General features: G+C 34.8%; 2 protein-coding genes across 4 annotated transcripts in view; both read right to left on the bottom strand.

The window, feature by feature from the left end:
- Positions 1-16,392, bottom strand: part of LRRC7 (leucine rich repeat containing 7) — a 1,535,715-nt gene that overhangs the window by 27,781 nt on the left and 1,491,542 nt on the right. For all 3 annotated transcript variants that reach the window (XM_050804492.1, XM_050804501.1, XM_050804511.1), the window contains one exon: positions 7,771-7,863. In XM_050804492.1, the coding sequence (XP_050660449.1) occupies positions 7,771-7,863 (93 nt within the window). The remainder of the gene's footprint in view (positions 1-7,770; positions 7,864-16,392) is intronic.
- SRSF11 (serine and arginine rich splicing factor 11) overlaps positions 1-16,392 on the bottom strand; it is a 763,374-nt gene that overhangs the window by 155,555 nt on the left and 591,427 nt on the right. The window lies entirely within an intron of this gene.

Raw genomic sequence — 16,392 nt, 5'->3', positions numbered from 1 at the left:
AATGTAAGAGGCTGTGGATTCTTCTTTTTAGCTATTCTTAAAATAGTATTGACAATCAGGTTTCTGATTATAATTCCTGAAGGCTCCCTCAAAGCCCCTCTGGTTGTATAATTTTTTGACACTATCTGCACTATTTTAAAATCATGAATTGAAAAGTAAAGAATTCAGTGAAACTTTCTTTAACTAATTCTGCTAAAATAAGGTTTTTGAAGTGAAAAATTGTTTTGTTGTAAGCTATATTCAGTCAAACTGATTCTTATAGGTTTAATATGGTTTTATTCAATGGCTAATGCATCATTTTATGGTCAGAACATGCTAGAACATTTCTTAGACATGGCTCAGGAAGTCAAAAAGGCTGGGGGCAAGTGCCAGAAGACACTACAGCTGTGAATTCTTGATATGATGACTAACAAAGTGGCTGTTAGGCCAAGGCTGTGCATAGGTGGTGTAGAGTAGAACAAAAGGGGTGGGGGAATCATATTTAGTCTCGATATTTATATAATTATTTAAAAATTTTACAGTGCTGATATTTTCATTCATTTCCTATGTGTTTTTAAAAAGGTGTAGGTTAAAGAAAAAGGATATTGTAGTTGTACACATCTGAGACTAAGAGTGCATTTAAAGGAGGATAATTATGCCACACAGAGTAAAAGCATTGAGACTGCCTGTGGCTGATGGATGAAGCGGTAGCAGTTCACACTCAGCAAAACCAGCAAAGATTTAGAAGTTAAAGTCATTCTTGATTCTCTCTTTGTCTGTCTGGCCACTCTCATTTTATGGTCCAGAGATGAATACCTTCAGGGAACTGAAGCCACCTCAGCTAATGCCACCACCTCAGCTGAAGCTACTCCAGCAAGTGCAAGTCATACAAAACTTGAACATATCATGGGTCTTTTTCTTCAGTGTAGGAATAAGCAAAGGTTCCCAAGTCTAGGTACTCCATTAAGTTAAGTCATTCTGAGTCAAGGTAGAAACATTCGTTGACAGAGAGGACAAAGGGAACATCTGATTTTTTTTTTTCTCTCTTTCAACAGAGAACTCAGTATACCTCAATAAACAAAAAATGACAAATAAATACATATGACTTTTCTTTAATCATTTTAATGTTTAATTCTACCCTAGAGAGGTTGCTTGTTTTCTATTAATGAATGTCCTCAGGGGTTAAGTGATAGTCCTTTTTAATGGAAATGTGGTTTGTGCATGGCGATGGGTTTATTCAACACGATTTTTAAATATAGGAAGCAGTTTTCTTTTCCATTGTACTTAGAATCAGATACTTAGACTATGTATAACTATACTATATATATTGTAAAGCTAATGAATAATTAAATAAATGCATAGGCCAAGTGCGGTGGCTCACGCCTGTAATCCCTGCACTTTGGGAGGCCGAGGCGGGCGGATCGCCTGAGGTCAGGAGTTCAAGACCAGCCTGCCCAACATGGTGAAACGCCGTCTCTACTAAAATACAAAAATTTGCTGGGTGTGGTGGCGGGTGCCTGTAGTCCCAGCTACTCGGGAGGCTGAGGTGGGAGAATCGCTTGAACCCTGGAGGCAGAGGTTGCAGTGAGCCGAGATCACGTCACTACACTCCAGCCTGAGTGACAAGAGCAAGACTCTGTCTCAAAAAAAAAAAAAAAAAGTGCATATATGTGTACTTTGGTACCTATTCAGTAATCCTAAACTACTATTACTTACTATTTAACTCTGGATTTATTGGTTATTCTTTTTAGTAATTATGTAAGATCTTATTGATAAGCTAATTTTAAGTGCTTTCATATTTTGATTAAAAATGTTTAGGTTTCCAAAGTACACATACATGCATTTATTTAATTGTTCATTACCTCTACACTGATACTTTTAAATGACCTTACTTTTTCACATTTATGCCCCAGTGAACGTTTCCTGAAGAATTAATGATATTTATTTGCTTTCATAAGCTGAAATTCATGTCTCCTTTCTATTATAATGTCTAGATACCGACATTTTTTCAATTGGCTAAAGCACGCTACCATGCCTTTTAAAGAAAGCTTGATATAAGTCGTCACACCTGTAGGAATACTATTTGTAGGAGACTGTGAAGACTACATTTCATTCCTACCAATGTTTCTGAATAGATCTTGGACTTTTTACTCCAACATTAAGACAATGAACTGAAAGGTGAAAATTCATTTTTTATTAAAGAAAGAATTCATCTCACTTTTAATGTCCTCAAATAACCTAGTGGCATTCTGAACCTCAAATTGCAATGTGACTAAGATGCAGCTGAAGTAATCAGTTATGTTTATAAAATAATTTATGCTTGAAATTTATTTTTAAAAATCATTTTATATATAAAATAAAATCTGTTTCAGCCCCTTCCTAAATTTAGTCTGAAGTACTAAAACAATTTGATCTCCTGAATTTTATTTTCATATAATGCATAAATTTTTTGAAATTACTTTGCCTTACATAATCACTTGAAGTAGAATTAAGGATGTGACACATATATAAATTATATTACCTACAAAATGAATTTAGAAACATATACAATAAATTGTATTTGTCTAGTAGCTGCACAAAGTTAAATATGCTAAAAGTAGTTTAATATTTATGTAGTAAATATACATCTTGCGCTATATGGAGTTTTAAACAAATATGTTTGCTATTCTCGTTTTTTATATCCATGGAGAAAATCTGACAGGAAATAGGCATATGGTATGTACCTTTTCTATGAGTGAAAAACATATCTTTAGCAAGCTTTTGTTTATGGATCACCCAATGTCATGAAGTTGAGCAAAACTGGAACATTATTCTTGCACATTTTCGAACTTGCCATTGCCCCACGTGCCTCTGAATATTGTTATCCTTGGGTAAAAGTATTAAACAAAAGCTTCAATTCTGCATGTCTGAGGGTCCTTCTTTTCTTAATATTAATCATGTAAAAACTTTTATTTGATGTAATATACATATCTACACAAAAAAGATGGAGTGAAAAGATGGAGTGAAAAGTCCTGTTGCAGGCTGTTTGGGCATCTGGAGGCAATAATTTAAATGTAATGTAAATAATTTATAGTAATTTAATCTGAAATTCTAGGACATTTACTTAGAGTTGATTGGTGATAATAATTTACATTTTCTATGCTCCTAATATTCTTTCGATGTCTTGGAATTTGACCTGTACCATAAGCAAATTAAGGCATTTAAGAAAAAACATGAATTTGTTTTTTTCTATAATTTCTATGGCTACATTTAGATGGCCCAACTTAGTGGAAATATGGATGAGCTCTCTGGCATCTGTTGAGCTTAGGCACTTATGACTATTCTCCACATAAATGGTGGACCGTGGAGGATAACTGATTCTCTGGCCCCAATGCCCCAGTATGTATATTTGCTGCTGTCAGGTCCTTTGAGGATGGGCTGAATCCATAAAACAGCTTTCATTTTGATACTATGAGTAGATAATCGTTCATGTGACTGTTCAGTGCAACACCTTTACACCATATAGGGAAAGGGGCTATGAGTCTTTTTTAATGTCTTTAAGATCCAGGAGCTTAGTTCCTCTTCCCGCAGATGGAGCAAGGAAGAATATGAATCCCTGAATGATGAGTTTTGTGAATGCATCATTAAAAATTATCTTGTTTGCAGAGTCCTGGGTTGCCTTATAAAATAGTACAACAGCATGGCATCAGTTATCTATTAATGCAGTTTCCTCTTTCTAACAATATCCTGTGGAAATTATACTGGTAAATTCCTTACATTTTGCAATGAGAAATTATTATTTTATGAGTGCTTACATACAAGCAAAGAGTATTGTGGCTTGCTCCATTGGCAGAATCACCACTGTAATGATACCTTAGTCCACAAGTTATATAATTGCTGAGCAATCTTCTCTGTACAATATGCTCCTAATTATCTAGGTTCAATAGAGAATACATGCTGACTCCCAAGGACTTGTTGAAGCAAATATCTAGACTATGACTAATTAGAGGGCTCTGTAATACTCTCAATATTAGAATATCATATTAGACTCAACTCTACAGGGTATAAATTTGTCATGTGGTTCTTCTGCTAAGTGACATTTGCAGATAGAGGCATGTATTATAATGCTTATTAAGGAAAGCATTTGGAGTCAGCTCAATTTTGTTTCAAATCTTGTCTGCCACAGATCAGCTAAATGACCTTGGGCAAGTTAATTAACCCCTCTGGGCCTCAGTAAAATGGGGAATAATAATACTACTCAATTAACAGAAACTGTTATGGAGATCACATAAATTCATCAATTCATATATATAAAGAGCCTAATACAGTGCCTAGCATGTTGTATATACTCAATAAAAGGCTACTATTTTTATTGCTTTACTATCAGATTTATTGGCTCAAAATCTTTCATCTTTCTGCACATCTTGACAATTTGACAGTGATGTTTCTTTATTGTAATAAAACAGATAATGGCTATCATACACTTCTTTGAGAGGACAGAGGCAACTAATTTCCATCCAGTGTTCTACTGCTTTCTCTTTCCAAGTATGTAAAAGCAGTTTCTGCTTGACAGTGAACACTGACATAATGAGTTCTATGGTGACTGGACTGGTGTTTTTAACTACTAAACGTTGTTTTGACAATATCAACTGCAGGGCTAATTGTGCTCTACCCCTTTAACTGGAGGAGAAAATATTTGATCAAGACTACCTTGGATCTTGAAGGGTAGTTAAGTTTGCTAGATGAGATGCTGTTCTAAATGCTCAGTCTGGTAAAAATATTCCGTCATATTTGGCTTAATCCTGATTCCTCCATAAAGCCCCAGTTAACTTTTGGGCTGCCTTAAGTGTTTTTCTGCAATAATCTCACACTACCCCAGAACTTAGATCAGAACGTCTGCCAGACCGAACAATACAGTTCCCTTTTGCCTCAGCTGCAGCTCTCAGCTTTTTGAGATGACTGTTTCAGTCTTTCCCTGTCTGGCTGTAATAATTTTGGATGCTGTCTCACACTGGTCCTTGACATTTCCCTGAAACTAATTTCCATCAACAATAATGAAGAGAACGGAACAAATGTATTAATTAACTTCAGTACAGAAAGTCCTCAGTACCTCTAAGACATTCAGACATTCTTGGATACTTTTTTGAGCAGCAAAACATTCAAACATCCATGAGCAGTAAGGAAAATAATATAGTGTATTTCTGAGAATATTCCTAATCAATGACTTATTTATTTGAAGAGAGTATGTATCATATTAAAGTTTAAACTTTTGCATGAGTAGACTCCTTACAAGTCTACCTCAGACTCAGGCAGTATTTGTTGAATTTAAACATCTGTTTAACTTGGCTCCTCTTACTTCCAGCTGTAAATCATTTCATGAAAAACCAATTTGTTTCTCTACATTTTCATTTTCTTAGTGTTTAATATTTTTGGGTAGGTTCAGGCACTAGGTTTTACTCTAAATTTTATGCAACACTTTCAGAATAGGGCACTAGGGCTAAAAAAAAAAAAAAACCACACAACTGAATTTCCAACAGATTAATCCCTTTCCTTGTGAGTGGACTAAATTCTTACATAAATTATCAGTCAGTGTCTTTAGATCCTCTGAACAGTTAACCAAAGTGTACCCATATGTTTGGCATGCCACCAAAACTGGTCAATAAATGGAAGGCAGTATTGAGATTCTTCTGTAGATTTGGAACTCCTAGTTGCTCCCACCTATTTTATAATAATAGAGATTTACTTTTCAGATTATGAATGATTTTAGAGTGTAATCAGCCAAAGAAAAGTGCTTTTGAGGGGAAATCTTTCAATGGAAACATTATACAATTCAAGTGCTTTATCTGTTACATTTAACCAAAAGAGCAAATTATAAGATCATAGACATAGTTCAGTCTCACTAGAGTCATCAGAATCTTACAAATGAGGAATGAAATGAATAGCTATAAAGTGTTCATATTCATCATAGTGGAAGAATTGCAGGCAATGATTTGAAAGCCTCAGATCTAGTCTCTTTCAGTTGCAAAGAGCAGAAATGCAACAGTATTCTGACATTTTGACTATTTAACAATCTATTCATCCTTAATTTAAAAATATTTTTTATCCTGTACCTTCCAAAAATATAGTGAAAAGATTTATATGCTGGTGAGAAAGAACAGAAAAATATGTCTTGAATTTCAACTATCTTAAGTATCATAAGGTTATTAACTTTTCATTGAAAGAATTTATGAAAGAGATGTAAAATGAAAGACAAAAATAGGAGTCAAGATAAATAAGACATAATGATTTGAGGTTTTAAAAAATGCTATCATGTTTCTGATAATTTTGAACTTTTATGCTTAAGATATATTAAAATTTATTAAAATTAAGCAGTTGGTCTAAGCCATGAATATTTTAATTGTAATAAATCAATGGTATCCTCAACATCATTTCAAAATGGAAATATAGTAGTTACTTAGGAACAGATGTTTCCAACTGGCATTGCCCTAATTATAAGATTGCCTCATATACATTCCTTTTATATGAGTAGCTGCTCCAGCCTGTTGACCAAAGGAGCTCTCCTCCATGGTCACTGGAGATTTTCCTCTGGTCTCTTCCTTCCTAATGTATATAATCGTGCGAACAGTTCTTCCTTTTGGACCATCCTCTTCTCCTGACCTTCTCCAAAAAGGAAAGGAAGAAGGGTAGGAAGAGTGTAAGAAACAAGATCACTGGGAACAAGAGGAGGAAAATGTGGTGTTAAGGCTCTGTTTCAGGCTACAGAAAGCTCCAGAGTAACAGCATCTTGGTTTTTCAGAAGTAGGTCTCATAATCAGAAATTAATCTGTAGGTTTTTATAATTGTGATGAGTTGAGAGGGTGTGGACTAGCTTGTAACTCAAAGGTAAGTACAGAGCGTGTGGAGGTTTTATTCATATTTAATTTTTGTCTTTCTTCATCATCCTAAAGTTTTATGGGGTCACTTAATGCAATTTGATGAGGTCAAAAGTAGATAGCTTCAATTATCATTGAATAATTACTAATTGATTCAAAGCTGAGAGTATTAAACACTGATGGTAGCAGGGCAGGTTCTATAGCTCCAGGTAAACATTTAAAAAATAAAAAATCAGATGGTTCACATCAGCGTCAGGCAGGTCACATGTGAGCAAGGGCAACATCTTGAATGTCCAGGAAATGGCTGAGGTTAGAGTTGGCGTGCCTTAATTCCACAGTTTGACAAGCAGGGGTAAGTATGAGAGGAGGACCTAATTCTTCTGCTAATGTTAACTGATTTTCTAATAGAAAATTTGTTTTCTGTGGTTTCTCAATTCTACAGTTCTATTAGCAAAATTCTTTATATGCTTGATGAATTGAAGAGATGGCAGTCAGCTTGCCTTTGCATTGAATTACTACATAGTCATTAGTATTCTGTCAATATCATTCTGCTATTGTGAGAAAACAGTTTCCTAAATAAGTGACTTACAAGTTAACCTTTGGAAACAACTTGTAAGAAACTGCCTATATACCTTTCATTACAAATATAGACAACTGTGAAGCCAAAAATAAAAACAAAACACAAAGCCTTCCTACAAAAATACAAAAAAAACTCTGCCTTTTAAGTAGAATGTTTAGAGACTTTTCCCTTTATTCTTAGTATGTGTCAAGTGCCGCAGTAAATTCTTTTATCCCTGTGCTGAAAAAATTTCTAATTGGCTTCAGAGTTAGCTAGCTCATGAAAACACAGCAAAAAACCTTGAACTTTTTTCTAACCTTTGTTACGGTAGTAGATAGTATTTTTCTAATTAAAATTGTCAACAAGATATTCATTTCTTACCTTGTCAGAAGGTTTGAATGGATTTCCTTGTCCACTAATTCCACCACTGATACTAAATCCAAGGCCAGGATTCTTTTCTATTCTCACACAAAACTGTGTAAAAAAGATATAAAAAGGTAAGTAAATAGCTATCAAAACTAAATATTTTCAAATAACTGTATTTCAGTAGAAAATATTCACATTTCACGTGATTTCTTAGGGTTAGCCTATGTTGACTTGATACACAAAAGGCAATATAAACTTTGACAAAGGTTTAATGCTTCTATATGCATCAGTTATGATGGAAACTAGCTTGAAATTACCTGGGCAAGAATATATTGGCAAGTACTTATTTGTTACCATGTACAGGACTAACTTTTGATTAGCCATTTTTAAAAATTAAAAGTCTTATAAACACTTAAAATACTATGCATTATCTTAGCTATAGACCATAAATGCACATGTATTCAGGTTGATTAGAAAGACTGTCTGAATAAGTGAAACAAAATTTTAAAATGTAGAGTGAGAGAAAATACGGCTATTTAAATAAATTGTGCCTGCTTTGTAGTGGAGTAGAATAATTCATCTCCTTGTTAGATAATTCTTTGTTTAGGAATATTAGATCTTTTAGTTTGAGAAAGTAGCTACAGCTTGTGTGAGGGTGAAGAAAAGGAAAAATGAAATGCTCAGTGGAGAGCTTCAAGTCTAGCAGCAGCTCCTGGAGTAGGAGTTAGGAACCTTAGAAGAAAGAGGAGAACAGTGTGATGAGGTCTAGTTAAAGAAAGAGGTCAACAATATGGAGACATTGCTAGGGAAAGAGAATGGCCAATACGCAACACAAGGGCAAACGTCCTAATGTTCTGTGTTATATTCCCTCCCCAACATCACAAATCATCAATAAAAGTCTATTAAACATGAAAGTCTTTTGCTTTATAGTAGTATGGGGCAATGATGGCATTAGGAGTAGGGTCTGCCTTGGGATAAGGCTGTAGTAAAAATGATAGCAATAATAGAAGTTAATAAAAAGAGTGTAGATTAAGAACTCAGCAGAAATGACATCAGTGCCAGGGATGACCTAGAGAAACTCTAACAAATCTAAGAATTCCTGGAGACCCTGAGCAGCAGATGTGTGTGTGGGCTATGGTAAAAATGTTGGTTCTCCAGGTAAAGTGGGACAGAGTGATCCCAGATAATTGAAAGATTTTGGACCAAGAGGCAGTATACATTGGTTACATAAAGAAAAAACACTTTGTAACTTTATTATGTATTATTTATTTATTTATTTTAGTGACAAGGTCTTACTCTGTCACCCAGGCTGTAGTGCAGTGTTGCAATCAGTTCACTGCAGCCTTGGACTCCTGGGCTCAAAGGATCCTCCTGCCTCAGCCTCCCAGCTAGCTGAGACTTACAGGTGTATGCCACCATGCCTGAATAATTTTAGTTTGTTTCTTTTTCTAGAAATAGAGTCTTGCTGTGTTGCCCAGGCTAGTCTTGAACTCCTGTCCTCAAGTGATTCTCCCACCTTGGCCTCCCAAAGCACTGGGATCACAGGTGTGAGCCACTGTGCCCAGCTCTTTTACAACTTTTAAGTACAGAGTAAGTATTAGGTGAACCAAGTGTTACCAAAGGTTAGCAGGCAAAAGATTAATAAAGAGTTAAGAAAAAAAATAAGATGACATACTTTGGCATATATTTTGTATTTACGTAACTACATACTGGAAAAGTTCTTAAACGTGATTGTAAACATTTGCTTCTTAAGTAGCACATTTTTACCCCCAGCATTCTTGCTTAGCCTATTAATTTGCTTATGGCAAATGTAAATGCCCAAAATACTCTTTACATTTTGATTGTGAATCTATCTTCAATCCCTACCTCTTAGTTCAAGGCAAACTGAGTCCTATTTCTGACTTAATTAGCACATACTGTCACTGGAACCTGGATCAATTAGGTTTGTCTGTTTAATAATCCTATACTTAATTCATTGTCATATTTCATAATAGTAAATATAATGTTTAACTATTAGATAGTTCACTTGCAATACAAGATGAAAAACCTGGATGAAAACCCATGCACTAATGTGATCTTTATGTAGTCATTAATGAATAGTTTCTAAATTATGAGTAAAACTATAAGTACTGTCCCTTATTTTAAAGATGTTTAGTTATAACTTTTCCTTCAATTCAGCTAGATTTGTTAAAACTAGTTATCATAGGTACTAGAATTTACAGTTTATAATACTTTGTATTTTTATATTGATCATAGTTTATGAATAGTTTATGAATATAAACTTACAATAGCCTGATGTAGCTGAAAGAAATATTTTAGCTTTATTCAGTATGCTAGTTGATCTCTTTGTTATTATTTATTAATTAGAAAATGAGAAGAAAGCAACCAATATGATGAAATCATTTTTCTTTTGTGTTTTTCCACGTTTTTATGCATTTCCAATTACATTATTTAAAATTGACGTTGTATCTTTCTAGTGTGAATATTTCATATTGCCACAACATAATATGTAGAAGGTATATGCACTTCTGGCTTTCTCCAGGCCACTATAAAACTCAAAGGAAACAAATATAACAGGTTTAATTTACAAAGTAAATTGCTGAGAGTAGTTTCCAGTTGTTCTCTTTCAAGGTAGTGACTATATCTATTTTATATTATTGTAAATCTTGAAGGCACTAAAAATCTAAGAGAGACAAATTTCACATGTGCCAAGTATATGAAGAACTGCCTTAATATATTTTTTAATAATAGAAATAATAAAGATGACAGTGGAGTTTTATAAATGTGACAAACATAAATTTTGATATGAAGCTAGACTGCTCTTGGGCATGCTAAGATATGGCTAATATGTTGTATTGTGACTAGTGGGTCTCATAAAGCATGTCAGAGAGAGTATTCCTCTCACATATAAGTAGTTGCACCTGCCTGCTAAGGCCCAAAGAAGCCATAAAATGTAAGAGGACAGAATACCTTACATCCAAGAAACAGTCTGAAACTAAAGAGGATCAGCAAAGAGGAAATGCAGTGTTCTAGTAAAAGATTAGGTCTAGGAAGCTAATAAATAGTTTATTTAATGAGAACCAGTATTTTAATTTTCTTTTTATTTATTTTTTTATTTTTTTGAGATAGGGTCTTGCTGTTTCTCAGGTTGGAGTGCAGTGGCATAATTTTGGCTCACTGCAGCCTCTGCCTCCCACGTTCAAGTGATCCTCACATCTCAGTCTTTGGAGCAGCTGGGACTACAGTCACGTGTCACCATGCTTGGCTAATTTTAAAATTTTCTTTGTAGAGATGAGGTCTTGAACTCCTGTGCTCAAGTAATTCTCCCACCTCAGCCTTCCAAAGTGCTTGGATTATAGTCGTGAGCCACCATGCCAGCCTCAGTTTTCTTTTAAGAGACTGGTTTTAAAGAATGAATGTTTTGGCTGAAAATACATCCAGTAGTAGTGCAATCAATGGTATTTCAGAGTCTGCTTCTGTAATTCTACTTTACTTGATACTTCCAGTCTGTGTTAATCTTACTCTAATTACAATACTGGGTCTTATTTTGGAAGGGCTTTTTTGATAAAATGGATTGTTACAAAAATTAGCTTGGCATGGTGGTGCACACCTGTAGTCCTCGATACTCAGGAGGCTGAGGCAGGAGGATCACTTGAGACCAGGAGTTTGATGCTGCAGTGAGCTATGATTGTGCCACCGCATTCCAGCCTGGGTGAGCCCTCTCACTAAAATAAATAAGTAAATAAATAAATAAATAAATAAATAAGTAAATAAATAAAGAATAAAGGCTAAAATTCTCCCTGCCTTTCTCAATAAAAAGGATATGATGACATGACTCCTTGTTAAAATAGATGATGAGTTTTAGAAAGAAAGGGTGTCAGTTATTCAAAGAGTGCCTCAATTGTCAATGACTTTGAAATAAACTACTCTGGAAAACTGTCATAGCTTTGACAATAAAAACTGTTGCAGAAATAATGATGTATGACTTCCACATAATATTTATTCCACATAATATTTATAAATATTCCACAAATATTTATTGATTCCCTACTAAGTACCAGGCAGATAAAAACATCCTTGACCTCAAAGAACTTACATTCTAATGAGGAAGACAGGTAGCAAACATAAACAACAAATAAGTAATTTCAGATAGTGGGATGAGCTGTGGAAAAGAGCAGGAAAGGTAGTAGAGAGTAAGTGAAATGGAGTCAGGAGTTGTTCTACTTATTTATTTATTTTAAGCTTATTCTCGCCTCGGGAAAGAGCTATTTTCGATACAGTAGGTAAAAAAGCCCTCTCTGAGTATGTCACATTTGAGCAGAAATGTGAATGATGTCAAAGATCAAACAATGAACAATAAGAAAAATGAAACATTATCCCAAGCAAAGGGGATAGCAATTGTAAATGCCCTGAAGATGGATTGGTCTTTACAAAGTCAAGAAACAACAAGATGACATAAGGATGAACATATAGATCAATTTAATAGAATAGAGAGTCCAGAAATAAATCCTAACATTTATAGTCAGATGATTTTGACAAAGGGTTCAAGGTAATTCACTGGGAGAAAGAAGAGTCTTTCAACAAATGGTGCTGGGACAAGATACCCATGTGCAGAAGAATAAATCTGTACTCATATCTTACACCATACACAAAAGTTACGTAAAGTAGACCAGAGGCTGAAACATAAGACCTAGATTATGAAACTCTTTGATGAAAATACAAAAGGAGTAAAGTTCATCACCTTAGATTAGGCAATGATTCTTAAATATGAAACCAAAGACGATATAAGAGACTGATATGTTGGACTTCATAAAAACTAAAAACTTTTGTGCTTCAAAGAAGACAATCAAAAAGTGACAAGAAAACCCACAGAATGAGAGAAAATATTTGCAAATGATATATCTGATTAGGTTGTATATCCAGAATATGTAGATAACTTTTACAATCCAATAATAAAAAGACATCCAAATGTAAAAATAGGCAAAATATTTTTTAAAGATATTTCTCCAAAGAAGATATATAAACATTCAAAAAGTATATGAAAATATACCCAATATCATTAGTGATTAGAGAAATGTAAATTAAAATGACAATGAGATACTAATGAACAGGATGGCTATAATACAACAGACAAACAATAATAAGTATTGGTAAGGATGTGGAAAAAGTGGAACCCACATTCATTGCTGTTCAGAATTAATATGTTGTAACTACTTTTAGAAAAGAATTTGGCAGTTCCTCAAAATGCTAAATATAATTACCATATGACTCAGCAATTTCACCTCTATGTTTCTACCCAAGAAAAAAACATATATCTCCACAGAAATTTGTACATTAATGTTCAGAGCAGTATTATTCTTAATAGCCAAAAAGTAGAAACAACCCAAATGGTCATCAACCATCAACTGATAAATGCATAAGCAAAATGTGGTATATTCATACAACGGAGTATCATTTAGCAATGACAAAGAACGAAATACTGATACATGCTACATTCAGTTCTTTATGCTAAGTGCAAGGAGCAAATCACAAAAATACATGTATTGTATGATCCCATTCATATTAATTGTACAGAATAGGCAAATATATAGAGACAGAAAGTAGATGAGTGGTTGTCTAGGGCTGGAGGGAGTATGGAAAGTGACTGCTCATGGATGCAAAGTTTCTTTTTGAATGATGAAAATGTTGTAAAGTTAGATTATAGTGATAGTTACACAACTGTACAAATGTAATGATAACAATAAATTATACACTTTAAGCAGGTGAACTTTATTGTATATAAATTATATCAATAAAGCCGTTAAAAAACAAGGTCATCATGACAGAGCTACGGAAAGAATAGAAGGAGAGGAAGGTGGGGCCAGATCTGCAGGGACACTATGCCATAGTAAGTATGTACAATTTATTCAGAAATTTTGAAAGCCACTAGAGTGTTTTAAGAGGAAGAATGGTGTAATATAATTTATGTTTTTAAAAAAGGATCACTTTAGTAGTGGATAATAGACAAAAGGGAGGTAAACTGGAAGAAGAGAAAGCAATATCGAGGCATTTGAAGTAGTCAGGACTGAGGTTACGGCCAACTAAGATGGTAGCTGTGCAGGTGGTGAGAAGTGGTGGGTTCAAGGCATATCTTGATAAAATTGCTGTGGATTGAGTGTAGGCTGTGAGGAAGGGGAATCAAGGATGTTTGGTCATATCAAAAGGGTGATAGGCCATTAACTGAAATGGGGAAGTCTAGGAGGGAAGTAGGTTTGGTAGAGTTAGCAGCAGGAAGTGGTTTTTTAAAACCATGCTAAGTTTAAGAAACTCATCAGACATCCAGGATGAGATGTCAACAAGTAGCTAATTGCATAGAAACATCTGGAGTAAAGGAGAGAGAACAAGGCTGGGGGTACAAATTTTGGAGTCACTCAGCCTAGAACTGAATTCAGGGAAGAGTATGGATAGACAAGAGTCAAGTCCCAAGCACTAGATCACTCCAACATTTAGAGGTCAAGGACAGAAGAGGAATCGACAAAGAAACCAGGAAATAATGGCTGGTGTAGTAAGAGGAAAATCAATAGAATTTCGGCAGCCAAGTGAAGAAAATGTTTCAAGAAAAAGGTCAAACCACATGGCTGAGAGGTCAAATGAGATGAGGATGGAGATTTGACTGTAAGACTTGACAGGAGCAGAAAGAATGCTTCATGGTATGTAAATTAAGCTTGAAATTAAAGTTACTGCTACTTTTAGCTCCTCGTTTTATGGGTTATTATATAACAGCAGTTTTATGATAAAGAGTGCTATGCAGTAATAAGCTATTATAACTTTTCATTTTGACTTACATTATGTGCATTACTTAGCCACACAAAATACACATAAAACTTCTTTGCATTTTCCAAAATTTCTAATAAGCCCATGAAATAGGCTCAAAAAGGAAACAGTGATTATAAAAATGTATATATGTTAATATTCAAGGATAATTAATATTTTTTGAAATACAAATTCTTCTATTTTCAAATCTTTTTCTGTTGTGAATGAAAGATTCAAATCCAGCTGAAATTCCTAGTTAAATCTTTCAAAAAGATGTACTGGTCAGCTGGGTGCGATGGCTCACGTCTATAATCCCAGCACTTTGGGAGGCTGGCATGGGCGGATCACTTGAGCCCAGGAGTTCGAGACCAGCCTGGCCAGCATGGCGAAACTCTATCTCTACTAAAAATACCAAAATTAGCTGGGTGTGGTGGAGCATGCTGTAATCCCAGCTACTCAGGAGGCTGAGGCAGGAGAATTGCTTGAATCCAGGAGGTGGAGGCTGTGGTGAGATTGCCTCACTGCATACCAGCCTGAGTGACAGAGGCTCTGTCTCAAAAAAAAAAAAAAAAAAAAGATGTACTGGTATCAAGATTGACTAATAAAATCCCCAGATGTAGCATTTTCTAGGTCTTTCAGAAAAAATTAGCTGATTCTGTATGTATCTAGGAAACAGAAACTCAAATGCATTTTTAGTCTGGAAATAAACTTTAAAGATTAGTCATTTCATTTCCTTCATTTTGGACTTAAGGAAACCAATAAGATAATATGTATTTAGTGCAACATTGAAATAAATCTTTTTATTCCCACTGCAATGTTTACTGCATTCTGCCATGTGACTGCACACAACTTATAAAGTCGATTGACAGACTTTCTGATGTTGAGTTACACATTCTCTGTTTCAAACTATGAATTACGAATTCAGAGCTGAAGCATTATTTTGATGACTGGAGAATAAAATTCTATGTGGGAAATATTCACAAATAGCAATTCTTTAACTGGGACAGGATAAGGTATAGGATGTCCCTGAAATAATTTGAGTAAATAACATAGATTAAAACCACATTAATACCTATTTTACAACTACCTTTATTGAACTATTCCCTTTTAATTAAAAAATTTATAATTTAAATAAAACAAATCTCTCCAAATGTTTCTTCTTACATCACTCAGCAGAATGTAGTTTTCTTCACCTGCACACAATAAATGAAGTCCTCACCTGGAACTCTTGAGTGCTCTTTGGGCAGCTGACCACAGCATCTAATCTAAAGAGATGTCTGAAATCCTGTCTCTCAGCTAACTGTTTTATGTAGTCCACATAATATTAAGTATTAAAATGATTTCTTCCAGGATAGACTACAGCATCTCCTTGTGAGTACGTTTTGGAACTTTTTCCCCTTAAATATGATGGATGCATATCATTTTTTATAACTTTCTGAGGCTGATTCTAATGTGAGCTCACAAGTTCTCTTTCAGACACAAACTTTAGTTCACATGTATACTTGCAGGCACTGGCAGGAGACAGCCACAGGGCTCCTGCTATCCTGATGTGTTAGGTTGGCTGGGCTCCTGCCATTTTGATATGTTAGGAAGGTCCTCTTGTCCAGGGCAGACATGGAATGAAGGGTGTATTTTTCCATCGTTTCACTCTTCCAATGTGAATTTAATCTTGACTTGTGTGCTTGGCTATAGTGCAGCAGGCTGCAGCATGTAATGTGGTAGACTCATGGGACTCGGTTCTAATCCCAGCCCAGCTTCTAAATTGTGTGACTACAGGCAAGACATTAACTTCTCTTAGTCTTAGTTTTGTAGTCTATAAAATGGAAACTGCTCTACCTATATCAC

The sequence above is a fragment of the Macaca thibetana genome, chromosome 1, assembly GCF_024542745.1.
Source record: "Macaca thibetana thibetana isolate TM-01 chromosome 1, ASM2454274v1, whole genome shotgun sequence".
NCBI lineage: Eukaryota > Metazoa > Chordata > Mammalia > Primates > Cercopithecidae > Macaca > Macaca thibetana.
This window is presented reverse-complemented; position numbering and strand designations above follow the sequence as displayed.